At 56.8% G+C, this 26,582-nt stretch overlaps 4 protein-coding genes and 1 non-coding gene across 7 annotated transcripts in view; 2 read left to right on the plus strand and 3 right to left on the minus strand.

Annotated features, from left to right (window-relative positions):
• PCBP4 (poly(rC) binding protein 4) overlaps window positions 1-1,282 on the plus strand; it is a 13,885-nt gene extending 12,603 nt beyond the window's left edge. The window contains exon 13 of the mRNA XM_040628731.1: window positions 6-1,282. The gene's annotated coding sequence lies outside the window, so the exon portion shown is untranslated. The remainder of the gene's footprint in view (window positions 1-5) is intronic.
• Window positions 1,283-1,332: 50 nt separating this feature from the next.
• On the minus strand, window positions 1,333-3,077 carry GPR62 (G protein-coupled receptor 62). The gene has a single exon (XM_040628734.1). It carries the CDS (start codon window positions 3,075-3,077, stop codon window positions 1,986-1,988), a length of 1,092 nt encoding a protein of 363 aa, XP_040484668.1. The 3' UTR covers window positions 1,333-1,985.
• A 5,834-nt stretch (window positions 3,078-8,911) lies between these two features.
• Window positions 8,912-15,465, minus strand: PARP3 (poly(ADP-ribose) polymerase family member 3). Of its 3 annotated transcripts, none has more exons than XM_040628736.1 (11): window positions 15,330-15,465; window positions 14,494-14,680; window positions 13,720-13,845; window positions 13,302-13,490; window positions 12,960-13,092; window positions 12,641-12,867; window positions 12,237-12,383; window positions 11,944-12,030; window positions 11,519-11,696; window positions 9,913-10,068; window positions 8,912-9,468 (listed from the first exon to the last, which is right to left on the minus strand). In XM_040628736.1, the coding sequence occupies exons 2-11, from the start codon at window positions 14,674-14,676 to the stop codon at window positions 9,299-9,301; spliced, it is 1,596 nt and encodes a 531-aa protein (XP_040484670.1). In that variant the 5' UTR covers window positions 14,677-14,680; window positions 15,330-15,465; the 3' UTR covers window positions 8,912-9,298. The 3 variants fall into 3 exon arrangements, with proteins under 3 accessions (XP_040484670.1, XP_040484669.1, XP_040484671.1); XM_040628735.1 differs by having other exon boundaries at window positions 14,494-14,683; window positions 15,330-15,464; XM_040628737.1 differs by lacking the exon at window positions 13,302-13,490 and having other exon boundaries at window positions 14,494-14,683; window positions 15,330-15,464.
• A 643-nt stretch (window positions 15,466-16,108) lies between these two features.
• On the plus strand, window positions 16,109-23,563 carry RRP9 (ribosomal RNA processing 9, U3 small nucleolar RNA binding protein). Its single transcript, XM_040628738.1, has 15 exons — window positions 16,109-16,291; window positions 16,580-16,662; window positions 19,247-19,356; window positions 19,747-19,814; window positions 19,898-19,939; window positions 20,238-20,364; window positions 20,974-21,098; window positions 21,186-21,278; window positions 21,580-21,680; window positions 21,765-21,899; window positions 21,988-22,050; window positions 22,192-22,337; window positions 22,412-22,491; window positions 23,216-23,289; window positions 23,400-23,563. Exons 1-15 carry the CDS (start codon window positions 16,205-16,207, stop codon window positions 23,488-23,490), a joined length of 1,425 nt encoding a protein of 474 aa, XP_040484672.1. The 5' UTR covers window positions 16,109-16,204; the 3' UTR covers window positions 23,491-23,563.
• A 1,212-nt stretch (window positions 23,564-24,775) lies between these two features.
• LOC121102654 lies at window positions 24,776-24,885 on the minus strand. The gene has a single exon (XR_005834772.1). It is a non-coding gene; the product is annotated as a U6 spliceosomal RNA (small nuclear RNA).
• Window positions 24,886-26,582: the final 1,697 nt, after the last annotated feature.

Below are 26,582 nucleotides of genomic sequence, written 5' to 3' on the forward strand. Positions count from 1 at the left end.
GAAAGGCACACTTGGGGTGGGAAGAGCCGATCTCCCTTCTCTGTCTCTGTCTGGGTGCGTCCTCTGCCTCCCCGAACCCTGCCTTACCCACTCCATGTGGCCCCATCTTCCCCTCTACATCCATCCCTCGTGTCCTCTTTTCCCTTATCCCATCCGCCTCTCTTTCGCCTGGGTTTCGGCCTCCCTGTATCTCCCCTCACCGAGTACCATACCTGCTTATCCTTTCTTCCCTGTTTATCCCCACTCTTCTGCCATCCCATCCTCTCGCCAATATCCACCCCATGTCATTATTCTTGATTCCTCTGTCTTTCTTCTAACCCCCCCCCATATTTACCTTCACTGCTCCTCTCTTACCCCCCACTGTTCCCTTCATCTTCCCTCATATCCCTCTCTCCAGTCTAGAAACGGCCAAGTCTACCTCTGGGGGGACGCCCGGCTCGGCCCCCACAGACCTGCCTGCCCCCTTCTCGCCGCCCCTGACGGCCCTGCCCACAGCTCCCCCAGGCCTGCTGGGCACACCCTATGCCATCTCCCTCTCCAACTTCATCGGCCTCAAGCCTGTGCCCTTCTTGGCTCTACCACCTGCCTCCCCAGGGCCGCCGCCGGGCTTGGCGGCCTACACTGCCAAGATGGCAGCAGCCAATGGGAGCAAGAAAGCTGAGCGGCAGAAATTCTCCCCCTACTGAGGCCGGCTGAGGCACTGGCGCAGGGGCAGGCAGGACCACCGGTAGGGGGCTGCCTCTGCACCCTTCCTGCCCAAGGAGACTCCACCCTGGGGTCCCAAATGCCACTAATGCCCAGACGCATGGATGCACCCTCCACCCAGCCTGGGTCTGTGGGAGTTCCTCCTCTCAGAGTGGGAGCAGTTTCTGGCCCAGGGTCTGGGAGCCGCAGCTGCCCCAGGGTAGGGGGCTCCACCCCCTCTAGCTCTATGCTTGGATGCAGGGAGCATCCTTAGTGCCCCCACTTCAGAGGGTCACTCATGCACTCCCCATCCCTTAGGGCTTCCCAGCCGACTGCCCCCCTGTGGGGATCAGGGAGGAGGGCTGGGGGGTGGCTGGGGGCCATGCTTCTCTCCCCACCTCCCCGCAGATTCCTGCTGCTTCCACTGATACCCTTTTGACTGGAATGGACTGGCTGGGCTTGGCAGAGGGCAACTCAAAGAGGGGACCCTGCTGGGCAGCTGGGGGAGTGGCATGGAGGCAGGGGCCGAATTCTCAGCAGCAGACACTCTGTACAGTTTTTTCAATCCCTGTTTTTGAATAAATATTCTCAGAGACCAGGAAGCTGTGAAATATTGTGGGTGTTGGCAAAACCTCCAGAGAGTGGGTGTGGCCGAGGCCCCGGAGGACCCCATCTGTGACTCCACCAGTCCCCATTGGGTCTTGGCCCCTTCCACATGCCAGTTCTGGGGCTTTGGGGTCCTTTGGGGTCATGTTGTCCAACCTCCTGCCTCTGGCACCGCACTGATCCAGTTGCTTTCTGGGCATTTTAGAAGCTGGCAGAGGAGTTCCTGTAGCTTTGTCCCACCTCTTCTCCGTGCAGATGTCAGGGAAGTCCTTCTGAGTGTCTCTCCACTGGTTCCTCCTGCTGTGGCTGTTACCTATACCTTGCCCTGCTTGGTCCATCCCTTTGGCTGTAAGCCCTTAGGGCCCTCTTCTTGGTGATCCGGCCCACCTCCTCTCCTTCTTTGGCCTGGAGACTATCCATGAATGTCCAAACCACCTAAGCTGAGATGGTCCAGGATACAGATGGGAAAACGGGCCTAGGGAAGGGTAGGTCTGTATACAAGACTGCAGGGTAGGGCCCAGAACCCAGGATTCCTAGCTCCCAGAAGCCTATTAGGCTGCAGGCCCCCTTTCTCCTGTTCCAGAGCCAGAGATGCAGGCAGGGCACCTGCCCGGAACTGTGTAGGAGGCTGGATGGGCTCCTGATACCACCATCCTTCCTCCAGTCTCATCTCAGCTTGGGAGACAGATCTCCTCTCAGGTGGCCCCTGGCATACTGAAGCTCTCCCTTCTTGGCAAATCTGGGGCTTGTTCTGGTGCCTCAGAAGGGCCTAGGGCAGGGCTCTCTGAACGTCCCTGGAGGTGCTGCAGAAGTGCCGGCAGGTGCCAGGCCCGCGGAGCACAGGCCCTCGGGGGCCGGGGCAGCGCCTTGCGGGCGAGGCGACCCAGTGCCCGGCGCACGGGGCGCTGCAGCAGGCCATACAGGAAGGGGTGAGCCGCGAAGGCCGAGTAGGCCACCCAGGTGACCGGCGCCTCGGCCACTGCAGCCTGCGCGGCGGGCGCCAGGCAAGCACAGCCGTAGGGCAGCCAGCAGGCTGCGAACTGGCCCACGGCCAGCGCTGGGGCCAGGGCCGCTTTGCCCCCGGGCAGGCGAGGCCGGAGGGGCGGCAATATGGAGAGGCGGCTATCCAGAGAGTCGGAGCGCGGCCGGGAGCCGCGCGCGGGCCGCGGGGGCCGCAGGGCGGCGCGGCGAGCCACGAGGAAGATGCCGCTGTAGGCGCCGAGCAGCAGGAGGGCGGGCAGAGCGAAGGCCAGCAGCGCCCAGAGCGGCCGGAAGGGCCCGAGGCCGCCGGCCAGGACCGAGCAGCGCGCCGGGGCCGGGGGCGGCGCTGGCGGCGGCCCGAGCAGGGAGAGTGCGCCCAGCAGCCCCGCGGCGGCCCACACGGCCGTGAGCACCAGGCCGGGCGGAGGCCGCGCGCCGGGCCGCAGCGGGTGCACGATGAGGCGGTAGCGCGCCAGGCCGAGCGCGGCCACCCCGAGCGTGCAGGCGGGCAGCAGCGCCGCCGAGAGGAAGCGCGCGGCGCGGCACGGTGCGGGGCCCAGGCGCACGCGGCCGAGGCCCGGCGGCGGCGCGGCCAGCAGGCCCAGCGGCATGATGGAGGCGGCCGCCAGCAGGTCCACGACGCACAGGTGCCCCAGATAGAGCGCGTCGCGCAGTCCCGGCGTGCGCAGCACCACGACCAGCAGCGCGCCGTTGCCCAGCAGGGCTGCGGCCTCCACGACGGCTGCCAGGATCAACCCCACCGAGCCCGCGACTTCGGAGGTGTTCAGCCCTGTGGCGTTGGCCATTGGAGCGCTCAGGCTTCACCCTGTGCGGGGCTGCGGAGAGCGAAACGGGGCATCTCCCCTCCCCCCTTCCCATCACCTGTCCCTTGCTCCTCGGGCCCTTCGCCGCAGAGGCTGCCCCGGCGGCGCTGCCATCCTCTCACAGGGGCTGAGCGGCCGGCCCCATGGAGAGGTAGGTGCAAGGCTGGGACTTCGGCTCTCTCCTCTGCCCCTGGCAACTCAGCCTCTGCTGGAGATGGTACTGGCTGACACTCTGATGTTGCCCTTTAGAGACACACAGAGCTGGCAAGGGAGGAGCAGGGCCTGGCACCAGCCCCCTGGGTCCTAGCAGCTGCCAGCTGCGGGCTGGAGGCTGTGCTGTGGAAGTGCTGGGGGTGTCTCTGGAGGGGGGCCCGGAGCAGGCACAGGCTGGAGTCTGGACTGAGGACACCGGAATGTGGGCTTTGGAGTCAGCCGAACCCGACTCTGCCTTTCCCTGGGGTGGGACGTAGCCCCCCACATGCTCTCCCCTCTCATCACCATCAGTGGGGGGTCATCAGATCATTCAGCCTTAGTCTTGAGGGGAAACTGAGGTACCAGAGGGACAAGAGCTGGAGCAGGGAGGGCTCCAGGAGGGCTAGTTCTCTCAGACGAGGCTAGATCTTGGCACATAGTAGGCTCTCAACTGGGCATAGCTTGGCTCAGAATAGGGGCTTCATGATAATGTGTAGAATTAATGAGAGGAGGCCTTGGGGAAGCTGCTGCTTTTGTTTTGTTTTGTTAAAGATTTTATTGATTTATTTGAGAGAGAGAGATTGAACACGAGCGGGGGTGGGGGACAGAGGCAGATGGAGAAGCAGACTCCCCGTTGAGCAGGGAGCCCCACGTGACTTGGGGCTCCAAGCCAGGACCCTGGTATCATGGCCTGAGCCAAAGGCAGATGCTTAACTGACTAAGCCACCCAGGCACCCCACTGTTTTTGCTTTAATTGGAGTATAGTTGACATACAATATTACAGATAACTTCAGGTGGACAACATAGTGATTCGACAGTTCTGTGTGTTATGAAATGCTCACCACGCTAAGTGTAGTTACCATCTCAACTGCTGTTTTTTTTTTTTTAATGTCTTGCCGAATACTATTTATTTATTTGTTTATTTATTTAAAGTGGGCTCTGTACCAAACATGGGGCTTGAACTCACAATCCCGAGGACAAGAGTCACATGGTCCACCTACTGAACCAGCCAGGCGCCACTCAACTGGTGTTTTTTGTTTGTTTGTTTTTGCTGTTAGCAAACAAGTCCCCTTCTGCTAGGAGCACCTTGAGTTTTCTTTAGGAAACCACCCGTCCCCAGCTCTCGGGGCTTATGGTTTGGGTGAGCAAGGTCCTCACCCTCCGTTTTCCTGATAAGGCACAAAACCCAGTCCTGCCAGTCAGCGTATGGCATCCTCCACACCCAACGTGGCCGGCTCGGGGAAAGCCATGTGATCCCAATGGGGCATGTGCCCCCAGGTGAAGTCGCCCAGTCCCCTGTCAAAACCCCACCTATACCCTGATGGCTTGACTTGTATCTGAAGCTGCTTCTTCTCCTCAGCCTCTCCAGCATCTCCCCTAATATTTTCACTCTTGGACGCCTTAAATGTCCTATGTCCAAAACAGAACCATGACTCTTGAGCCCTCCCCAATGTGCTCCTGGCAGAGTCTTCCCCAGCTCAGTAAACTCCATCTCAGAAGTTTTTACAGATGCCTCCCTTCCCCCAGGCCCCGCATCCAACCCATCAATATCTGTGAATCCAGCCATTTCTCACCACCACCACTCCCATGGTCCCAGCCTCCACCACCTCACACCTGCACCATCGTCCCAACTGGTCTCCTGGCTTCTGCTCCTGCACCTTGTGCTGGTCATTTGCCTGTTTGTCCCCAGATCCATTCCCCAGTCTTCCCCAGTGCTCCACCTTCCAGGGAGCTGTACTTCCCAGGCTCCTTTGCCAGTTGGTTTTTGGGTATATTCAGGTAATAGAAGCTAGCACTGGAAGCCTGGAGGGTGGAGGGAGGGAGGAAGCCCAGGTATTTTCCCTGTCATGCTCAGCCTGGGGCTCTGGGTCTACCTCTGTGGAGGACAGCCTCTCTCTCCTTCAGGCAGCCCCCTCTGTGGTTGGGTGCCTGCAGGGAGACCCTGGCCTCTACATACCGTTTCCTTCCATTATCCCTTCGGCCCAAGGGTGGTAGCAGCTTCCTGCTGTTGCTAGTCTTTGGATTGTCTCACCATCCCCTTTGATAGTTCAGTTTCTCTCCTCTATCACATCGCCTTGTCTGGAATCCCGAGGGTGATTTCAGCTTTGCTGACTGTTCTTTAAACATTTATTTTATTTAAATTCAATTAGTTAACATATAGTATATTATTAGTTTTAGAGGTAGAGTTCAATGATTCATCAGTTGTATATAACACCCAGTGCTCATTACATCACGTGCCCATCCCCCAGTTAGCCCATCCCCCACCCACCTCCCCGCTGCCTGGATCTTGACTGACACACCCTCCAGTCCACTCTACACAGCAGCCGAAGTGGATCCTTCTAAAAACAAATCCGATCATGTCATGACCCTGCTGTCGTCCCTCTAAGAGCTTCCCATCATCAGTTAGACTTTCAGCTCCTCGGTGCCCAGCTGGCCTTCTCTCCGCCTCTCTGACCTCACACTCCTTGCTCACCATACTGCCAGCCATAGCAGTCATCTTGCTGGTCCTCCAACCCGTCAGACTGGTTTCCACTTCAGGATCTTCCCCTGTGTTGTTTCCTCTGTCAGAACACACTTCCCTCAGATCTGTCCAGGACTTGGTCCCTCACCCAATTCAGCTCCTTGAGAGAGGCCCTTGGTGACCAGCTTTCCTAAAATCCCCCCACCTTCCCATCACTAAGTCTTTACCCTGCCTTATTTTTCTTCCTGGCACTTTTCCTACTCGGTAAATTTCAGAGCTCTGCACGTACTTGTCTACAGCCTGTTGTCCTAGCCTGTAAGCTCCACGAGAGTCGGGATTTCGTCTTTGTCTGGGCCCCTAGAACTCGCCGCAGGCACATGATCAGCATTGTACGGAGCCAGGTGGTAGCCACCAGGGCATGAGCCTCCAGATTTGACTCATTTCCTGCTGGAATTTGAAGGGCCTGGTCCAATTCTCTATTATGCAGATGAGAAAACTGGTACCCAGAGAGATAAGGAACGTGTCCCAGGTCACACAGCCGAGCTGTATCTGGAGCCCGGGTCACCGGGGCTTGTCTACACAGGCACTCCTTTCTGTGCTTGGCTGCAACTTAAACGTGGGCCTTTGCCTCTAGGAGGTGAGGCTGGATTTTTGAGGTCTTGGTTCAGAATAAGGGGAAGTCCAATGCCTTCCTTTTTCCTCTTCTCTCTGCCCAGCTGCGTCTGCGGGCCTGGGCCAGTACCTCGAGCCACCTGAGCCTGGGGAGGGCTCAGCGGGGCCAACTGGAAATAGCAAATGAGAAAAGTAGACTGGGGGAAGGTGATAGGGAAGGGTGGGGACGATGGTGGGGTGCAGAGTACAAGCTCCCTCCCAAATAGTCCAACTAAATTGAAAATGGAGGGATAATGGAACACTTTGTAGTTTGTGTTTTGGGTTTTTGTTTTGTTGTGTTGTGTTTTGTTCTAATCTGCACAAAGAAATGCAGGAAGGCTAAACCAGAAACGACAGCAAGTGTGTGGGAATGGAATGAAAGTCTAGAGAAGGACACTCTTCTGAGCACACGTTTCTGTCCAAAAGATTGGACTTTCTGGAACTATGTCAATGTTCTATGTATTGAAAAAACCAATCAATGAAGATGAGGAGAAGTTAATTATAAACAGAAACAAATGAACCTCCCTATACTTCAAATGTATAACAACCATAGTGAAGAGAAATAAATAGCTCATCCAAGTAATGTTTGAACCTGAGCCCAACTGCTCCTTTGACCATTGACCCTCAGCCTTAAAGATAAGTCTGGAAAAAGATTCCGTACATCTTGAGCTCAACTTACAAAGTTGAGTTCTCACAATGGTGTGGGTGTAGCAATTCTGAAACTCCTTTTGTGTGGGATTAAGAAGTAGTAAATATAGGGGCGCCTGGGTGGTTCAGTTGTTAAGCGTCTGCCTTCGGCTAAGGGCCTGATCCCAGGAGTTAAGCGTCTGCCTTCGGCTCAGGGCCTGATCCCAGGGTCCTGGAATCGAGCCCCACATCAGGCTCCCTGCTCTGCTGTAGCCTGCTTCCTCTCCCACTTCCCTGCTTGTGTTCCCTCTCTCACTGGCTGTCTCTCTTTCTGTCAAATAAATAAATAAAATCTTAAAAAAAAAAAAAAAGAAGTGAATATATTAAGGTTGATGGAAACCAAAGTTCTTCCCGTAAGAGAAAGGAGGCATTTTAATTATACATTTGGGGGAGAATGGAAGAACCCTGTGGTGTTGGATAGGAATTGGAGAAATAGACATGGATAGATGTGTTCATTTATTTACATATACATATTTCCTGGCTCTCTTTGCTACAAGGACTTAAAACCAATGACCCCCAGTACCAAGGAGCATACCTACTGCCCCAATCTTGGATGTTAAATACCATTTCCTGCTCTAGGGAACCAGGGCTCCTTGGAGAAATGGCTGATTCCAGGTTTGCACGAGATGAACCTGGAACATCTTGTGATGCCAGAAAGTAAGGAAGTGCTCGAAAAATGGTGTAGATCTGGAAGTCAGCTCAAAAGACCGTCCCCTGGCAGAATCCGGGACATTTTGAAGATCAGAGTAATCACAGTAATGGATTATAACCTATTGCATAAGAATCCACAAGTCCATACAGATAATAAAGAAAGAAAGGTGACTAGTGATGAATAAATATAAAAGAAATGAGGGAATTAGGTAGCTATCGTTCGCAACCATCTTAGCAAAAATTGATTTAAGTCGTCAATTTCAGGTGAAAATCATCAATGGATAGTAAAGCTAGCGGGCGAAAGTCCAGGAAGGATGGGACGCTTACACCTCAAAATATTTCCCCGTGATTTACTGATTCATTACAAACAAGAAAAGTGGTGACTTTCGGGTGGAGACACCTGGTGGACGCCTCAAGAGATGGAAATTAACATCACCCAGCATGGGACATGTCCCTGTGGATATAACGCTTCGAGGACACATCCCGTAGGTCACACTGCTGTCCAAACTGCACTGCCCAAAACTGATCATGACAAAACATCGGACAAACTCACATCTTGAGATATTCTGTACAACTGGCCTGTCTCCTTCCGTATCGAGAATGTCAAAGTTATGAAGGGAAAAGAAGGGACAAGGAATGGTTCCCGGCTGAAGGACGCACACGAGGCATGACAATTAAATGCGATGTGTGACCCGGACTGGACCCAGACCTGCTCTCTAGCACCCGCACCCCCATTTGGGGACAGGGTTGCCTGGGAGGGGGTGGCTGGCGTGCCTGTCATGATTGTAGAGCCGTACCCCTTGGCTATGTGCTGAACTTGTTAATATCGGTCACATATAAGATACGGAGACGTGAGGAATGCTTGCTTTGCCGGGCCGCGTCTGGGCTAAAAGGCAGAATCACCAGGTGGGTCCCCAAATACCCAATAGTTCTGAATTGGCGAGAGTCCCCTCAATGACCAGGAGGCCAGGTGCTGCAGACAGGGATGTAGATCGACGTGTGTGTGTGTGTGTGTGTGTGTGTGTGTGTGTGTGTGTGTGTGTATCCCACATCAACCTCGGGAGTGCTCGCTCCCTAGAGCGGGGCTGGGGCTGCCGTGCGGTGCGGTGGGTCCCCGACCAGAGAGAAGGAGGTCCCCGCCTAGTCAGGTACAGCACGACAAGCAGAGCGCAGGGAGGGAGCGGATACAATCTTTAATAGACTTGCTATCATATGCTTGAAGTTCAGCCTCGCCTGGCGCTCACACCTCTCAGACAGAGCGTCTCGGTCAGGGTGGACAGCCCGGAGGGATGTGGGATTCCACCCACCCTTAGCCTGTGCTCTTCTAACTTGAACGGGCTGCTGTATCTGTGCCCAGGAATCACGGCGGTCCATCACGCCCATCCCCTTAAGAGGTGAGACTCCGGGGCCCTGGCCGTGCCAGGGCTGGCAGGGATTGGAGGGAGGCGGGATCACTGTCTGCGACACAAGAGGGAGATTTGGGGGCACCAGAGGTGGGCGGGAAGGTTAAGACTGATGGTCTAGCCGCCAGCAGGCCCCGGGGCAGGGGTAGGCAGACAGCTCAGAGGTGAACCTCCAGCAGGTAGCGCAGGCGACACTGGCTCTCCTGGTAGATGAGATACTCGCTCTGGGAGAACTGGGAGCTGCTGAACTCCTCACAGAGCACAGGCCGGCCCTGGGGCACCGCCACTCGCTGGCCATCCAGCTCCAGCTCAGTGTCCTGGGTTGGATCTGCAGGACACAGCAAGGGCCATGGGTGACTCAAGGGTCACTGATCCTTGGCTTTACCAGTAAGTTCTGCCCCCTGTGCTCTCCACTTCTGCCGCGGGGAACACCTGCTCATTCCCATCTTGCAATCTACAAACCACCGCACAGGCTGGGCCTTCTGCCTGGAACATCCGCTCCGTTTCTCTGCCTGGAAATGCTTAGCTTTTAATGCTCAGTCATTGACACCTTTGCTTTGAAGCCCTCCTGGATGCCCAGGAGCGATATGTTGAACGAGCAAACCAGCAAACATTCGTTGAAGGACAAAATGAATGACTAGTAAGGAAGGCTGCTTCTTTCCTTCCCTCCCCACAGCCCTGTCCCTGCCCACGTCCTCCCTGAAATCGTCCTGGTCCCCTAGCTCAGCCCCAGGCCTTTATCCTCAGGCCTGTTCAGCTTTGTGGGACTCACCAGGCTCTGTGTGGCCTCGGGCAATGACACTGTCGAAGCCAGGGGGTGGCTGCTTCAAGCTGGGCTCGTCGATGGTGATGTGGTGCTCTCTGCCCAGTGCCACCTCGCCCAGGAACATGTAGCCAATTTGGTGGGCTCCGCAGGACATGCCAGTAACTGGGGGACCCAGGGAAGCTCAGCGTGGGCAGCTTGGCCCTCTTACCTGACTCCCTGGCCCCTGCTCTGTGGCATTATTATCTCCTCTGGCTTTGTTGACCCAGCCCAGAAAAGTGCCCACTCTTCCTGCATCCTTAAAAACACCCCCTTGGGGTGCCTGGGTGGCTCAGTCAGTTAAGCGACTGCCTTTGGCTCAGGTCACTGTCTCAGGGTCCTGGGATTGAGCCCCGCATTGGGCTCCCTGCTTGGCGGGGAGCCTGCTTCTCCCTCTCCCTCTGCTGCTCCCCCTACTTGTGCTCTCTCACTCTCTCTCTGTCAAATAAATAAAATCTTAAAACAAAACAAAACAGAACACCCCTTTGTCTTGGCTGTGCTCCTTCCCAACCCCTCCTCCATTCCTCGGATCCCGGAGAACAGGCTTCTGCAGCCCCTGCCCCCCACACCAAGGTCAGCAATGGGCTCCCAGTGACCAAATTCAGGGTAGACGCCTTTTCTCTCTGGCCTGCTCTGCTCATTTTGCCACTGGCATCCTCCACCCCCTACCCTGGGACCCCCCCCTTACACTGGCTCTCCTGAGGCCACCCTCTACTCCTTCTTCGGCTCCTCTGCCTTCCTGGTGGACCCCTTGGCCTCGGGCGACCTCAGATATCCTAGAACATCAGCCCCATCCAGCCTTGCTCTCTTGGCTTGGTGGGTGGTGGGGGTCTCCAATGATGGGCTGGCTGAGGAGCCAATCTGGGGAGGTCTCCTCAGTGAGGACACCTCTGGACAGAAACTTGGGGGTCATCAGAGATACCTCTGACCCTGTCACACAGGCTGCCCATCCCACCTCCCATACATCCCTCTCACGGATTCTCTTCTCCCACCTCCACTGCCTGGGCTGGGTGCCCATCATATCTGGCCTGGATGAGAGCATGGCTTCCCTGTGCCTCTGGCCTCAGCTGTCCTCCCATGGCTGCAGCCACAGAGATGCTGCTGGATACAGTCTGGTTAGGGTCCCCATCACTCTCTGGATAAACCCCCTTGATGCTCCGGGCCCCAGCCTCCCACCCAGACCGGGCATTTGCTCAGATCTTTATCATCAGGCTGTGCGCAGAGGTCCTGACCCGCTGCAGGCTCCCAGGCTTTGTGCCACCTTCCAGCTTCTTCACCTCCAAGCCTCCTCTTTCACCACCCCTCCTCCCCCCCACCTCTGGCTGGCATGCTCATTGTATCCGCATCACCTTCTCCAGGAAGGGAAGCTGCGTGGGGCTTCTGACCTGTCCCTGACCACCGGTGCTTCCTCTGAGCCCTCCCACCCCCCAGTCCCCAGGATGCCCCATCGGGCACTCGGGTCAGTAGCGACTCAAGGATTCCTCTCCTGGATCCGCCACGAGGTGGGCAGGCGCTAGGCCCAGTCCCCCCTCGTGTCCCATGCCGGCCCCGGGCTCGGCCCCGCGGGGTTCCTCACCATAGCCAGCTGACTTGCTGTTCTCCGAGGCGAAGTAGATGCCCTTGCCAACGCGGCCGCCGGAATGCGGCATGATGCGGAGCCCGCTGGTAAGGATGGCGGCCACCACCGCCACGTTGGTGCCGTGCCACAGCAGCCTCCGATTGCCCAGCTTGGAGTGGGCCTGGAACCTGTCTCCCTGGGGGGAAGGATGGGGGAACGGGGAGGGTAGCCAAGCTCAGGGGCTTCTCCCTGCTGTTCAGAGGGTGCGACCAAGGCCAAAGGCCCCTCTGGCCAGGCACACACACTCAGGCACACGTGCACGGGACCTGGGCCTGGGGGAAGCCGATGAGTCGCTAAACTGACTCGCTGATGGGCCATAAGCCAAGGTCATCTCCGTAAGGGACAGGTAATGAGGGGGATGGGTTGGGGGGACTCTCCCTCACCTCCCCTTCCCGGTTCACTCTCCAAACATGCTGAAGAGCCGGGCACCGGTAGCTGTTGCCAGTCTGCTCTAGGTAGGTACGGATCACCTGCAGGAAAAGCAGAAGCTGGGTGCCGAGGCGGAGAGATGTGTGGACAAGCCCCACTGCCGCCTGCAGTCCCAGAGCTCTCCTCAGGCCCTAGGGACACAGGGAGAGAAGGCCAAGGGCAGGCGATGCCTCTGCACACCAGGAGGGCCGATGGGCGAGGGACAGTGCCCACTGTCGGCCTGGCCCCTCTGTGGGACTCAGCGCACCTTGTACTCGGCTGCCTCTGGGTCCAGCAGCTGGAGCTGGCACTTAAGGAGCTGGTAGTCCCGGTCCAGTGGGTGTGGCGCCTCCTCCACCTTCTCCTCCTCGGGGGACGCCTGCAGGGTCTGGGCCAGCTCGATGTCTGCCAGCACCTAAAGTGATGGGCACGGGCAGCTTGTCTGTCCGCTCGACTCCCAGCCTCCTCCGTCCCGCACGACTGGGACCATGGCCACCCACCTGTCTGTCCGCCCGTGCACCCCCACCCCAGCCATCTGCCTGGCCTTCCCCTCCCCGTCCTTCCGGCTACCCATTCTGTCCACCTCTCTGGGCCTTCATGGCCACATGTCCCCCGTCTCCCTTGCCCCGTCTGTCCGTCTGCCCCATTGCCTGCCCCCCTGCTGAACGTCACCAGCAGCATGTCCTTCTTGGCCTGCAGAAGCTCAGGGGAGTTGATGGGCGGGGGCCGGTTGCGGCCGAAGTTGTGCGGAATGACGGTGTAGAAGCGGGAGGACAGCTCCTCCAGGCTGAGGCCGCCATCCGCGGGGGCTCTCAGCACCACCTCCAGGGCCTCCAAAGCCTCGAAGCCCCGTGCAATCTGCTGCTTGCTCAGCTTCCCTAGGGGCATCTTCTTCACATCTGGGGGGCGGGCGGGGAGAGTGGGGGAGACTCAGCCCTCAGCCCTGCCCCCCCGGGGCCCCTGCCCCCTTGCCTGGCCCCTCTCCCCTCACCCAGGTTCATGAGGGTCATGGCATTCTTGAACATGTCCTTGCTGAAGATGTTGGTGATGAGCTTCTGTGTGGCTGTGTCTAGGGAGCAGGGCCGCACGCGCTGCACCTTGGTCCTCACTGGGCCTCCGTCCACCTAGGGGTAGAGGGCTCGGATGGGCGGGAGCAGCTGGGCACAGCCAGAGCAGAGCCTGGCATTAGACAAAGATTGGCCAGATTGAAGCCAGAGAGGGGAGGTCTGAGACTGAGGCCACACAGCTGGGTAGTGGCAGAAGCCAAGTGGCTGGGTCTCTCCTTCCAGTCCCCTTCTCATCCCAGGCCCCACCACCCTCCTGGCCACGTCACCTGCACCACAGCTTCCTGGGCCTCTTCGCCTCCCTGCACTTCGATGAGCGTGTACTTGCCCGGGTGGGCCACAAAGTGGTCCCGCTCCACCCAGCTGTTCTTGGTCTTGTCCCGAAATTTCTTCTCAAAGTCCTTCTTTGCATCCTCCAGTAACTTGAAGTAGCTGAGCTTTGACTGGCCCACCTCTCCCTGCAACCAACAGCCTTCAGGGGTGTGCCTGCCACCGGCCCGCTGTCAGCATTTGCTGGCCTCTGCTCTGCCAGGCCCTGCGCCAAGAGCCCCTGGGCAGTCAGAGGTGGAGACGAGGTGCAGTCGGCAGCCGGGTAAGCTGGGGGGACCCTGGGGAGCAGGGCGCATGTGTCGAGCAGGGAGAGGTGGGGAGGAGGTGGGTACAGGGTGGGAAGGTGGTGGCACTTACCACACGGCCCCAGCGGTTCCAGCAGGCGAAGCGGTCACCCTCTTCCAGCAGCTGGATGATGTAGAATTTGTTGTTGTTGCTTCCGATGTTGGTCTGGTTCAGGGTGCAGGCGTAGTCTTCATGCACCTAGGCCCAGAGGGGGCGTGGGGAGGGCAGGCCCGCTTGGGCTGCCCTTGGGTAGGACAGGGTACCCGTCCGCACATGGACAGGGGTCTGATGGGGACAGGAGTCAGGCTGCACTGGGGGCATCAGAGGAGGCTCTGTCAGGGGAGGCTTGAGGAGGTCATGGTTCTGCCGTGGGGGCACACAATCTGAGGAGATGTGACTAAACTCAGGCAGTTGGGGGGAAGTTCTGGAAGGACATGGCTGTGCCCTCTGTCAGGGAATCAGAGGGAGACACTGGTTCTGCCCTATGTCTCACAGGGACACAACCCTGCCATGCAAGGGATCTCAGGGGGATATGGCCCTGTGCGGCTGCTTTAGGGGATATACGTGAGCCCTGGGGAGACTGAAGGGGTCGAAGTCCTGCCTTAAATGTGGCAGGGGGAGGCCTGAGAAGCTCAGGGGCTTGCCCTGGGGTTTGAAGAGCAGACATGACCTGCCTGGATCTGATGGGTTATAAGACCTGACCTTTGGGGTCTTGGGGGACATAGCTTACTTGGGACCCTGAGCTACCTGGCCAGAGCCAAGCCACAGTGAGGAGGGGAGCAGGTCTGAGTGCATTTGTACGTAGGAAGGAGTACGCTCCAAGTCTGGGTAGGGACTACAGCTTACCTGGGTCCCAGGGGTGTGGCTGAGCGGGCATGCTGGGTCCACTCGGACTATGTGCTTCTCTGTGGGTGCAGCTCTGAGGGCCTCGGCAGTGGAGCGGAAGCTGTCCTCTTCCTCTGCCCCCTGCTGCCCCTTCTTTTTTGCAGGGCCCTCACGTTGCACCTGGGGCTTGCGCTTTGGAGCCATGGCTCTTCTGGGGCACAGAGGGGGCCCTCAGTCTTCAGAGCCTCTGTAACCCACCTGACTGGCACAGCACCAACTTGCCCCACTCTGGGTTTGCCCTTTGGTGACACCCTCACCCCACTGCCTCCCTCTGCCTCTATTTCCTCATTACCTAACCCAGACCAAAACCAGCTCTCTGCACCAGTCCCCTCTCCCTTTCCCCATTCACAGGGGCCAGGCCAGGACCCTGTCCAATCTGCCCTTGGGGCAAGGAAGAATGGTTCCCTATCCTCTCTAGCTATCCAGTGTCCTGATGAGGCAGGGAAAGTGAAAAGACACTCTCTTTCTGCTTTGGGCTCCTCCTCCCTCTGGGTACTGCCTGCTCCTCCCCTGTCTCAGCTGACTCGGATGGACCTGGCATGGTTGCTGGGCTGAGTCACCCCAACTATGGAGGAGAGTGGGCAGCAGCTCCCAAGGGCCACACTCCTGGGGCTAGATCTGTCCCTCTAGAACTTAGGACCCAGCGGCCCAGAAACCCTTCCCAAGGGGTTCAAATTTCTGGGGTGCCAGTCAGGGTCTGAGACCAGTGGCCTTGAACTGCCAGAGGGCAAGCGCCAGTCACACCCGGTCCTGCCCTGCCCTGCATAGGGCTGTGGGCAGGGCCATAGGGCACTCACCTAAGAGAAGCAGGGACCTGGGAGAGATGGCAGCCACGGGTCTAGTATCAGGACCCCCACAGCAGTTCCAGCTCTAGGACCTTCTCTAGAAACCCTCTGTAACTTTAGGCGTGACTTGGGGAGTGATTTCCCTACAAATGCCAGAGATGGGAGCAGGGGCGGCGCGGGCTGGGGGTGTGGTTTTCCAGCTATCTGGTCACCAGTCAAGTGAGTCAGAGGCTGGACAGGCGGAGGCCAACGGCCTGTCCCACGGACCGGAGGACACTTGATCGAGATACAGCCAGAGCAGCCCAGGGGACTGACGCGTCCTTAGCGCCACTTGTCTGGCCTGAGGCGCGCAATACGTGTCTGCCGGCTGCCCAGTGACCTTGGGCGCAGGTGCAGACTCTGCCTCCCTTCCTCGGGACTGCCTAGATTCCTCCCGGTTATCTCCTGCCAGGATGGTTTACCCTGGCTCCCGCCCCCGATGGGGAGGAGTCACGCTCGGAGAAACGGAACCCTGCATCTCTGACGCCTCCCAGCGTCCAAGGACCGCAAACACAGCAGGCCCTTCTGGTTCGACCCGCCCTTGGAACGTCAACCCGCAGCAGGGCGCATGCGCCATAGCCTTGGGCCGGAAGCGCCGGGAGAGGCTTGCTTCCTACTGGAACTAGCAGCGGGAGCCCGTAGAAACTCTCGGAGGCGTGGCCACGAGTGTTTATCCTATGGGCGCTTGGGGGGCGTGACAGAGCTTAGAGAAAGACCCAATGGAATTGTGGGAGGCGGGACCCGCGGGGCAGTGGGAGCCTATCCCGGCGCGGAGTCTTGCCAGACCTCCGGGGGTTTAGCAGCCACGTGAGTTCTCGGTGGTGGCTGTTACACTCACGGTGGGCAGCATGTCGGCGGCAGCGGCGGCTCGAAAGCGGGGAAGGTCGGCCTCGGGGGCCGGGGCCGGTGGAGGGACTGGAAAGCGGCGGCGAAAGGTGAGCCTGGAGCTTCTGCGGCCCAGAGTCAGTCCCGCTACTGGGTCCACCGTCATCCCATACCGGACACCCGGGCCCCGGGCCCCTTCGCGGCCCTTTTTTTCGGGACCCTAGCTGGAGTCAGCTTTGTCCCTGTCTCCGTGGGCCAAATCCTGAAAGACCTTGCACTTGAGCCGGGGGCCCACCGCCTTTCCTAGTCCCGCGGCCCTCGAGAGATTGGAAGGGGCGCTTGGTCAGTGCCAGGATTGTTGGGACCCCTGACCAACGACAGAATTATTTAATTCTCAGGCCGACTCTGCCGGGGACCGGGGCAAGTCCAAGGGAGGCGGCAAGATGAATGAAGAGATCTCCAGCGACTCTGAGAGTGAGAGGTGAGCTCTCTTTCATCTAGGGGAAGGGAACAGTGAGGCCCAGTGAGCTGGGACTAGAACCCAGGTCTCTGGCGTTTTTGGCTTTTAGATCTTGGCTCTTTCCTTCAGTTCTGACCCTGATGAGTAGGATTCGTCTTGAGGAGATTGAGAAATCTCATCTCCTTCTCTGCGGGGTCTCTTTGTGGGGAGAACCCCCAGTCCCAGTGGGAGACCAGTGAGAGCTCCCTGGTTCTTCGCAGGGACCTGAGCACAGGCTGGACCGGCTGGTAAGGGGAGAGGGATGCAAGACGTGCTTGCTAGTTCTTCATCTCTTTTCCCACACTTTCACAATTGCTGCTCTCAACATATGCCAGCCACTGGCTTTACTGTTGAGAATACAGAGATGAGCAGGCAGGTGAAGAGAAAATGTGTTGTAACGGGATGTGTATTCTACAGCTCTGTGCTCTGGAGACAGGGGAGGGGACGTTTGAATAGGGCTTGGAGAGATGAGAAGGAATCCCTCAGGTAGAGGCAGGGAGGACCTTCAGGGAGCAGAGAAAAGTCTAGGGCTTTACATGTGCAGGAGTGGGAGATGGAGAAGATGCAAAGGCAGGTGTTGGCTGCATCCGGGTTGGGGAGGGCTTTGAATACCTCCCTGGCTCTGCAGGTGCCGGGGTGGGGCATGGTGCAGGGTTTCAGGGGAGGCTAACTAGGTGTCAGGCCTGAGCCTGTGGAATGGAGGTTGTCATACCAGGAAATCCTGGGGCCTTCCCTAAGAGTTGGCTTTAGAAATTCAGCTTCTAACACTGAGCACATGCTGGCCTTGGCCTGCTCACAGAAAGACTTAATATACTTACTTTTAAGGTCACTATGGGTGGGTGTGTGCCTGGCCCTGTGCCGAATACTTTTAAATGTTTCAAAAAATGTGTTGTGAATGTGTGAGATGCAGAAGGAGTCAATGAAATGTATCTGGACTATAGGGAGCAGTGGTGAAATGCCGAAGCTCTGTGCCCCACCACCTAGGTTAGGAACTAGACCTTTTGCAGAAGCTTAGAAGCCCCAGCTCTGCATTCTGACTTGAGTTAATCATTTCTCTGGTTCCCTTCCTTCCTTCTTCCTTCCTCCATTCCTCCCTCCCTCCCTCCCTCCTTTCTTTCCTTTCTCCTCCTCTTCCTCCTTCTTTTCATTTTCTCATTCAGGTATAATTTCCATACAGTAATACTCACTTTTTTTTAGCTTACAGTTTGTGAGTTTTGACAAACACATGCAGTTGTGTAACTACCACCGCTGAGAAGGTGTAGAAGGGTTTCATCACGCTCCAGAATCCCCCCTGCTCCTTTGTAGTCAGTTCCTCCCCCTCTTCAGCCCCTGCTAACTACTGTCCCTAGAGTTTTGCTTTTTCCAGAACATCATATGACTGGAATCATACAGCATATGCTTCCTCTGCTTTTCTTTAAAGTTCCCTCTTACGTGTGACCCCCTCAACAATGGATTGATTAGGTAAACTGAGGAGGAGTCCTAACCTTAGCTGGATAGAGGAAGGGCAGCACCAACCCTGTTGGCTGAGGGCTTGCTGGGCACTGGGTGCTAAGTGGTCTCTGGGGCCCGGTTTAGCCTTGGCTTCCTTGAGTTTCCAGCATCTCTTCTGGGGACATTGTGGGCAAAGTCATAAATGAGTCTTGGGAAACAATTGGGGCATTTGACAGGGACTGGGTATCTTCAGGCCCATGATAAGGGGACAGTTCCGGTGACCTACCTCTAGCTCCCAAGAGCAAGTCCCAGTAGGTTGTGTCTTGAGTGAAGTGAGTGCTCCCCGCCGCTCCAGGGATGGGGCATGGAAGGGAAGCCACACCTTTCAGCAGCACAGGGTCAAGCCAAGACCAGTTAAGTTTCACCTGGAATCCCGTTCTCAAGGTAGAGGCTCCTGCCGTGGGAGTGAGGGTGAGGTGGCGATGTCTCTTGGGTCCTTCTCTGAGATCTGGGCTGGCTGCTGCTCCCGTGTCTGGGGGGGGTGGGTGGTGGTGGTTCTGGGATCTGCCTTCTCAGCTTTCCATGTTGGGTCTCCTATTCCCTGTCTCCCGTGCCTTTCTCATTTTTAGCTTACCCTCTCGTGTGGGGAGCACATCCTCCATCCTTTAGTGAGGTTTAGAAAAGACCGGTCCTGTGGCACCTTGTACATCTGACCGTATCTTCGCGGGTCACCGATGGTTTAACTGGCGTGGCCTTCCCGGGGTTCACACTGCCCCTGAAGATTGGGTGTGTGTGGCTCCTTTGTCGGCCTGCTTTCAGTGCTGCTGTCGATTCCAGACCCTGTGTATGTGACCTTTCCTTAGTCTGTAGCACGCGCTCTTTCCCTCTAGAGTTGAGAGATTTCTCAGTGATCTTTCTGGGTTTTGGGTCCCTTTTCACCCTCATGTCCGGCACTGGGCGGGTCCTTTCAGTTTGGTAAGTCATGGCTTTCGGTTTTCTGCATGTGTAGTCCTTGGCCCCGTGGGCCGGCAGGGATGGGGGCGATGAGTGGCAAGGGAAGCAGCGAGGAGCCATGGTCCCAGTGGCCAGAAGAGCGGGGTGAGCCCTCTCAGAGCCAGCCCCTTCGCGCCCACAGCCTGCCTCCCAGGAGGACTGAGGAGGAGGACGAGGAGGAGCTGGAGGAGACAGCCCAGGAGAAGAAGCTGCGCTTGGCCAAGCTCTACCTGGAGCAGCTCAGGCAGCAAGGTGAGCCCGTGCACTGGGCAGGTGAGGGGCAGGGCCTGCGCGCACGACTGCCTGCCGCGGCCCCAGCCGCCTGCTGGGTGACCTATTCAGGGCCCTGCCGGGCTGCCAGAGTTGCTGGTGCTGGCTGCCCTGGGGGAGGGTGGCTAGGAGACGAACGGGCCTCCCGAGGGGGGTGGCGGGCCAACCTTCAGGGGGCTTTAGCCTGATCTCTAAGTAAAGGCAGGGGTTAGGCAGGCGGAGGCCTCTCCTTTGCCCGAGGCAGCCTGAACTTCCCGTGGGACGCAGCCCGAGTGTTTGGGATCCAGGACTGTGGTGCTGGTGGGGTGCGGATGGGAAGGGAGAGGTGGAATCTTGGGCTGGGTTGACCTGGTCTGGTCTGTCCTTGCGCAGAGGAGGAGAAGGCTGAGGCTCGGGCGTTTGAGGAGGACCAGGTGGCCGGGCGCCTGAAGGAGGACGTGGTGAGTTGTGGAGGGAAGGTGGTGGGAGAGAAGGGTCGGGCTGGCCCTGCTCCTGGGAGCTCACCGCTCTCCTCTCTGTGCAGCTGGAGCAGCGGGGCAGGCTGCAGAAGTCCGTGGCAAAGGAGGTAAGCGGGCAGGGCACTTTGGTGTGAGACTGGAGTGAATCATGGATCCCACGTGGGTTGGTGAGCAGATGGTCTAACTGGGGACTCAGGCTGTGGGGCTTTTGCTCTGGAACGTGGGGGGCACTTGGGCAGACAGGGTCAGGTAAGGGTCTGATCCTTGCAGCCCTGGTCAAGATGGTGGGAAAGGATGGCATGTGCGTGTGTGCGTGCGTGCATGCGTGTGTGTGTGTTTGTGTATGTGTGTGTGTCTAGGGGCCTTCTTGCCGGCTGTGGCAGTGACCCACCCCTGCCTGCCCAGATTCAGGCCCCAGCCCCGGCCGACATCCGAGTCTTACGGGGACACCAGCTCTCCATCACGTGCGTGGTCATTACCCCCGATGACTCGGCCATCTTCTCTGCTGCCAAAGACTGCACCATTATCAAGTGTGAGCACCTGGGTGGGGGTGCAGCCCCGGGGGTCTTTCGGGAGGGCTGGTCTGTGGGGGAGGGAGTCATCAGGGCAGACTGAGGCCCGATGGGGGAAGCTTCTGGAGGGAAGTTTGCTCTTAAGGAGGTGTTTTCTGGGTGCCAGTGGAAGCCTAGGAGTGGGGCTGTGAGCTCCCTGTCGCTGTCATTGGAGGGGATTGAACAGAGGCAGGGTAATGATCGAGCAGGGATTGGCGCTGCAGGTGGGCAGCTGGCGGACGCCTGAGGCTTCGTGCAGCCCCAGGATTGCATTCCTGGTCTTCCTGGGTCCTCCCTTCGACCGCTGAGTGCTGTCTTCATCCACCCTTAGGAGAAACTGGAAGAACTCGTAGCCTTGGTCCTAAAGCACCTTCCTGCCCTTCTCCCAGGGCTTCGCGGCTGTCCTTTGGGCTTACTGTCACCGTGTAACAGACGAGGAGCCCGAGGGGGTCGTGCAGGGGCTCACCGTGGCTGAGCCTGATCTCAGGCCCTGAGGCCACCACTTTTTCCACAGCCCCGTGCTGTCCTTGGGAGGGCGGCCAGCCAGTCCTAGCCTCCATCCCTGTAGCCTCTCTCTTTCCCGGTGTCAGGGAGTGTGGAGAGTGGACGGAAGCTTCATGTGATCCCACGAGCCAAGAAGGGGGCCGAGGGGCAGCCCCCCGGCCACAGCAGCCACATTCTCTGCATGGCCATCTCCTCTGACGGCAAGTACCTTGTAAGGCGGGGTTGGCCCCGGGGTGGGGAGAGAGGCCGGGACACACGCTGGGTGCCCGTGGCCATTGTCCTCATCCCTTCGCCGCAGGCCTCGGGTGACCGCAGCAAGCTCATTCTCATCTGGGAGGCCCAGAGCTGCCAGCACTTGTACACTTTCACGGGACACCGGGACGCCGTGTCGGTAGGAGCTGTGGACGTTTATCAGGCGACTAAGTGGGCCGGGCTGGGACGATGGGGTGCAGGAGGCAGAGGGTCGCCGTGCTGGGGGAACCTGTGCTTTGGTTCAGTGAGGGGCACTGTAAAGGACATAAAGGGGGTGAAGGGATGGGGAGAGCTGGGAGGGACGGAGCTTGCTTGGGGAGCGGGGGCCGCTCAGAAGTCTGCAGCTGTGACCTGCTTTTCAGCGAGTCCTCCCGGGCCTGACTTCTGTCTCGCCTGCTGTAGTCCAGGGCCCCTTTTGCTCCCTCTCCCTGCACCCTTAGGGGCTGGCGTTCCGCAGAGGCACCCACCAGCTCTACAGCACGTCCCACGACCGCTCGGTGAAGGTGTGGAACGTGGCGGAGAACTCCTACGTGGAGACGCTGTGAGTGTGCGCGGGGAGAGGGTGTGCGGATGTGTGCGCCAGTGCACGCGTGTGTGACGCCGGCCTCCCTCCGCCCCCCTCCAGCTTCGGGCACCAGGATGCCGTGGCTGCGCTGGACGCCCTGAGCAGGGAGTGCTGCGTGACGGCCGGCGGCCGGGACGGCACGGTGCGTGTGTGGAAGATCCCCGAGGAGTCCCAGCTTGTCTTCTACGGCCACCAGTAAGGCGATCCGCCGGGCCCCGTGGGGGGAGGGGCTGGGGGAGGGGGTTGGGGGAGGGGCCGTGCCCCTCACTGCTCCTTTCGCCAGGGGCTCCATCGACAGCATCCAGCTTATCAACGAGGAGCACATGGTGTCGGGCGCGGATGATGGGTAAGGGCTGCCTCTTGGATGCCTCCTACCACTGCCAGCCTCGCCTCCTGGAACCTCCCCGTGCGGCGGTGTGGTTCCTTTTCGTCGAGTGGCCGTTCTGCCCTGCGCCGGCCCCTCGCCGATGATCTTCTCTGTCCACAGCTCCGTGGCCTTGTGGGGCCTCTCCAAGAAGCGGCCACTCGCCCTGCAGCGTGAGGCCCACGGGCTGCGGGGGGAGCCGGGCCTGGAGCAGCCCTTCTGGGTGTCGTCAGTGGCAGCCCTGCTCAACACGGACCTCGTGGCCACAGGTGGGTGCCCTTTGAGGAGGGGGTTGCAGGGCGGGCTGGGGCGGAGGTGCTCACTATCTCCCTGTCCCCCCCAGGCTCCCACAGCTCCTGCGTGCGGCTCTGGCAGTGTGGGGAGGGCTTCCGGCGGCTTGACCCTCTCTGCGACATTCCCCTGGTAAGTGGGGCTTGAACGCGCAGCCTGTCTTTGCCACACTCCCGAGGCCCTGGAGCTCATGGCCCCTGGAATCAGCCCCTTACCGTTTTTTCCTGCCAGAAGAGAGGCTCCTCGGGGCAGGACCAGCTAGGACTTCTCTTTTTCATAGTCCCAGCTCCTAGCAGAGGGCCTTCCTCCTTCTTCCTCTTCCTTCTTCCCCCACCTCCCCTTTCCTCTCCTGCACTCCCTGCCTTGTCCTAGGTGCAGGGGAGCAAAGCCGGGACGAGGCAGGGAACAGCGTGTGCCGAGGTGTGGAGGGCCTGGGGCTGTGATGGGTTCTGCATGGCTGGTGCCTGACTGACCCCAGGCAAGGGCATGTGGATGTGGGGCACCCCAAGGAGAGTGGCAGGATGGTCAGCGACACCTGGTGAGTGCAGGGCTCGGTGAGAGTCATGGGGTCTCCAGGACCCCGCAGCCAGAAGCTAGGCCCTGGGCCACCCCTGATACAGGATGTACTTGGCGTACACTGTCTCCTTAAATCCCCACAAACTCACTGTGAGGCTGGTGCTCTGTTTCCCTCCATCTCACAGGGGTCAGGGCCTGATCCAGGCGGCAGGAGGCAAGAGCAGAGACTTAAGCTAGGCCTGCCGAGGCCAAGGCCTTGGCTGTGAGGCTGGGACTGTGGTGTGTGTGGGGGGATCTGTTCTCACTTCTCTTGTCTTCCCACATCTCTCCCTCTTCTCAGGTGGGCTTTATCAATAGCCTGAAGTTCTCCAGCTCGGGGGATTTCCTGGTGGCCGGGGTGGGGCAGGAGCACAGGTATGAGGCACCGTTGGAGTGGGGAGGTGGACGGTGGCGCTGGCTGGGCCAGCGGGTGGGTGGTGGGGGCTGGGCCTGGCCTCAGCGTCCTTTGGTTCCGTCCCCTGCAGGCTTGGCCGCTGGTGGCGCATCAGAGAGGCTCGGAACTCCATCTGCATCATCCCGCTCCACAGGGCCCCCAGGCCCCCCGCCGGCTCCTGACTCTTCTCCCCTTTATTTAAGTCCTTCCCAGGCCAGGCCCTGCCCTGTTTGTATTAAAAGCCTCCTCTTTTGGGCCTTGTCTCTTGCAGCTTCTTGGGTGGGGAAGGAGGGTGATGGCACAACTGGGTTGGAAAGGGCCAGGGAGGGACAGGGCTCCCAAAGTCCTGATCACTGAGGGCTTTTTTTTTTTTTTTTTTTTTTTTTTTTTTTTTATTTATTTATTTGTCAGAGAGTGGGCAAGAGAGAGCACAAGCAGGGGGAGTGGCAGGCAGAGGGAGAAGCAGGCTCCCTGCTGAGCAAGGAGCCCAATGCGGGACTCGATCCCAGGACCCTGGGATCATGACCTGAGCCCAAGACAGATGCTTAACAAACTGAGCCACCCAGGCATCCTGGCTGAGGGCTTTTTATCCTTTTCCATGGAACTCGAGGATGGAGACCTCAGCCAGCTCCTGGTCCCTGAGTATCCTCTATGACCTTATCTGTCCCGCTCCCCGCCCACGGCTCTGGGCTGCTTGCTAGGGGTCAGAAGCTGCTGACCCCTGGACTAGGAAGCCGTGGCTGTCCAATGATGTGTCAGGGCTGGCTGCAGAGTCTGAGAACTGAAATGAAGACAGCGAGGCCTGCAAGTCAGGCTGACCTGCCCCAACCAGGCCAGGTCGGGAAGCTGGGGGTGGGTGGGGTGGGACACTGCACTGCCTACCGTGTGGGGACAAGTGTCTGAGTTGGGAATAGCTCTGCCCTTGGTCTGAATGACAGCCAGGCTGTCACAGGAATGTTCTTTCTGCTGGTTTACCCACTGGATAATTCACTCCTGCCACCGGCGAAGCCAGAGGCGGCAGACTGGAGGTGTTGCAGAGCAGCAAAGTCTCCTCTTACTGGGAAATGAGAAGGGAATGTTACGGATTCTGCTCTAAACTTTTTTCTTTTCTTTTCTTCCTTCCTTTCTTTCTTTCTTTCTTTCTTTCTTTCTTTCTTTCTTTCTTTCTTTCTTTCTTTCTTTCTTTCTCTTTCTTCTTTCTTTCTGATTTTATTTATTTATTTGACAGAGAGTTAGCACAAGTAGGCAGAGCAGCAGGCAGAGGGAGAGGGAGAAGCAGGCTCCCCGCTCAGCAGGGAGCCCGACGCGGGGCTCAATCCCAGGACCCAGAGATCATGACCTGAGCCAGTCAGACGCTTATCTGACTGGGCCACCCAGAGGCCCCTTGTTAAGAGAACTTTTAAGATTTACTCTCTTAGCAACTTTCAAACACACCATACGGTATTGTGGACTATGGTCACCACGCTGGAAAATATGGAACATTTCACGTATTTGTGTGTCATGCTTGTAAAGGGGCCATGCTAATCTTTTCTGTATTGTTCCAATGTTAGTATATGAGCTGCTGAAGTGAGCAGCCCAGCTGACTTTTAAAAATGCTGTCTTTTGATGAACAGATGGTTTTAATTTGGATGAAGTCCATTCTATCAAACTTTAATACTTAGTGTTTTCTCTGTCCTAAGAAATCTTTGTTAACTCCAAGGTCACAAAATAATTCTCATGGGTTTTCTTCCACAAGCTTTACAGTTTTAGCTTTAGTTTTTGTTTAGGTCTGTGATCCATCCTGTGTGGGTGTGTGTTATTTATAATTTTAGATAAGGGTCAAGATTCCCTTTTTTCCCCCATTGAAGATGTATTTCCTTTCTGTACTGAATTATCTTGATACATTAAAAAAATCAATACCTTGTGTAAATGTCTATTTCCGGCTTCTTTATTCTGTTTCATTGATCAATTTGTCTCTTCTTTCACTAAAACCACATTGTCTTGATTACTGTAACTTTATAGTCTTTCAAGATAGTAAGTCTTGGAATCAGATCATGTAAGTCTATTTTGTCTAAGTGTGTACCCCTGCTTTCTTTTGGTTCCCTTTTCATGGAATATCTTTTTCCATTCCTTCACTTTTAGCTTATGTGTATCCTTAAAGTTGAAGTGAGTTTCTTTTAAGCAGCATATACTTGGGCCATTTTTTTGGTCCATTTAGTCACTCTAAGTTTTTTGATTGGAGAATTTAATCCATTTACATTTAAAGTACTTACTGATAGGTAAGGATTTACTTATGCCATCTTACTGTTTTCTGGCTCTTTTGTAGTACTTTTGTTCCTTCTTCTCTTGCTGTCTTTCTTTGATGTTTTGGATGTTTTTCCATAGTGATATGCTTTTTTTTTTAAAAGACTTTTTTAGGGATGCCTGGGTGGCTCAGTCAGTTAAGTGGCTGCCTTTGACTTGGGTCATGATCCCAAGGTCCTAGGATTGAGTCCTGCATCAGGCTCCTGCTTCTTCCTCTTACTGTTCTGCCTGCTGCTCTCCCTTCTTGTGTTCTCTCTGACAAATAAATAAGAAATTTTAAGAAAGATTTTTAAAAAAGTAATCTCTGTACCCAATGTGGGGCTCAAACTTACAACCCTGAGATTAAGAGTCCCACATTCTACTGACTCAGCCAGCCAAATGCCCCTATGGTGTTATGCTTTGATTTCCTTTTTTTTTCTTTGTGTATTTACTGTAAGTTTGTCCTTTGTGCCTACCATGAGGCTTACATAAAACATCTTATAGTCTATTTTAAGTTGATAACTTAATTGCATACACAAACTAACCTTTTACTCTTCCCCCCAATTTTGTTTTTGATGTCATCATTTACATCTTATACTGTGTATCCATTGACAACTTATTGTAGCTATAGTGATTTAAAAAAAAAGATTTATCTACTTATTTTAGAAAGAGAGAAAGGATGTATACAAGTGGGGAGAGGGGCAGAGGGAGAGAATCTTCGAGCAGACTCCCTGCTGAGCACAGAGCCCAATGTGGGGCTTGATCTCATGACCCATGAGATCATGACTTAAGCTGAAACCAAGAGTCTGACGCTCAACTGACTGAGCCACCCAGGTACCCCACTGTAGTGATTTTTAATACTTTTGTTATTTATTTATTTATTTATTTATTTATTTATTTATTTATTTATTTTTTAAAGATTTTGTATTTATTTATGTGACAGACAGCCAGCGAGAGAGGGAACACAAGCAGGGGGAGTGGGAGAGGAAGAAGCAGGCTCCTAGCCGAGGAG

This window comes from Ursus maritimus, unplaced genomic scaffold (genome assembly GCF_017311325.1).
Source record: "Ursus maritimus isolate PB19 unplaced genomic scaffold, ASM1731132v1 scaffold_14, whole genome shotgun sequence".
Lineage (NCBI taxonomy): Eukaryota > Metazoa > Chordata > Mammalia > Carnivora > Ursidae > Ursus > Ursus maritimus.

What these genes read in the sequence shown, in the direction of transcription:
- GPR62 (XM_040628734.1), bottom strand. Translation starts at nt 3,077, where the DNA reads ATGGCCAACGCCACAGGGCTGAACACCTCCGAAGTCGCGGGCTCGGTG.
- PARP3 (XM_040628736.1), bottom strand. Translation starts at nt 14,676, where the DNA reads ATGGCTCCAAAGCGCAAGCCCCAGGTGCAACGTGAGGGCCCTGCAAAA. An exon ending in CCCAGGAAGCTGTGGTGCAG is followed by an intron (nt 13,093 to 13,301) that starts GTGACGTGGCCA and finishes CTCTACCCCTAG; the next exon opens with GTGGACGGAGGCCCAGTGAG. An exon ending in GAGTGAACCGGGAAGGGGAG is followed by an intron (nt 11,697 to 11,943) that starts GTGAGGGAGAGT and finishes CCTTCCCCCCAG; the next exon opens with GGAGACAGGTTCCAGGCCCA.
- RRP9 (XM_040628738.1), top strand. Translation starts at nt 16,205, where the DNA reads ATGTCGGCGGCAGCGGCGGCTCGAAAGCGGGGAAGGTCGGCCTCGGGG. An exon ending in GGCGCCTGAAGGAGGACGTG is followed by an intron (nt 19,815 to 19,897) that starts GTGAGTTGTGGA and finishes CTCTCTGTGCAG; the next exon opens with CTGGAGCAGCGGGGCAGGCT. An exon ending in CTTGTCTTCTACGGCCACCA is followed by an intron (nt 21,900 to 21,987) that starts GTAAGGCGATCC and finishes TCCTTTCGCCAG; the next exon opens with GGGCTCCATCGACAGCATCC.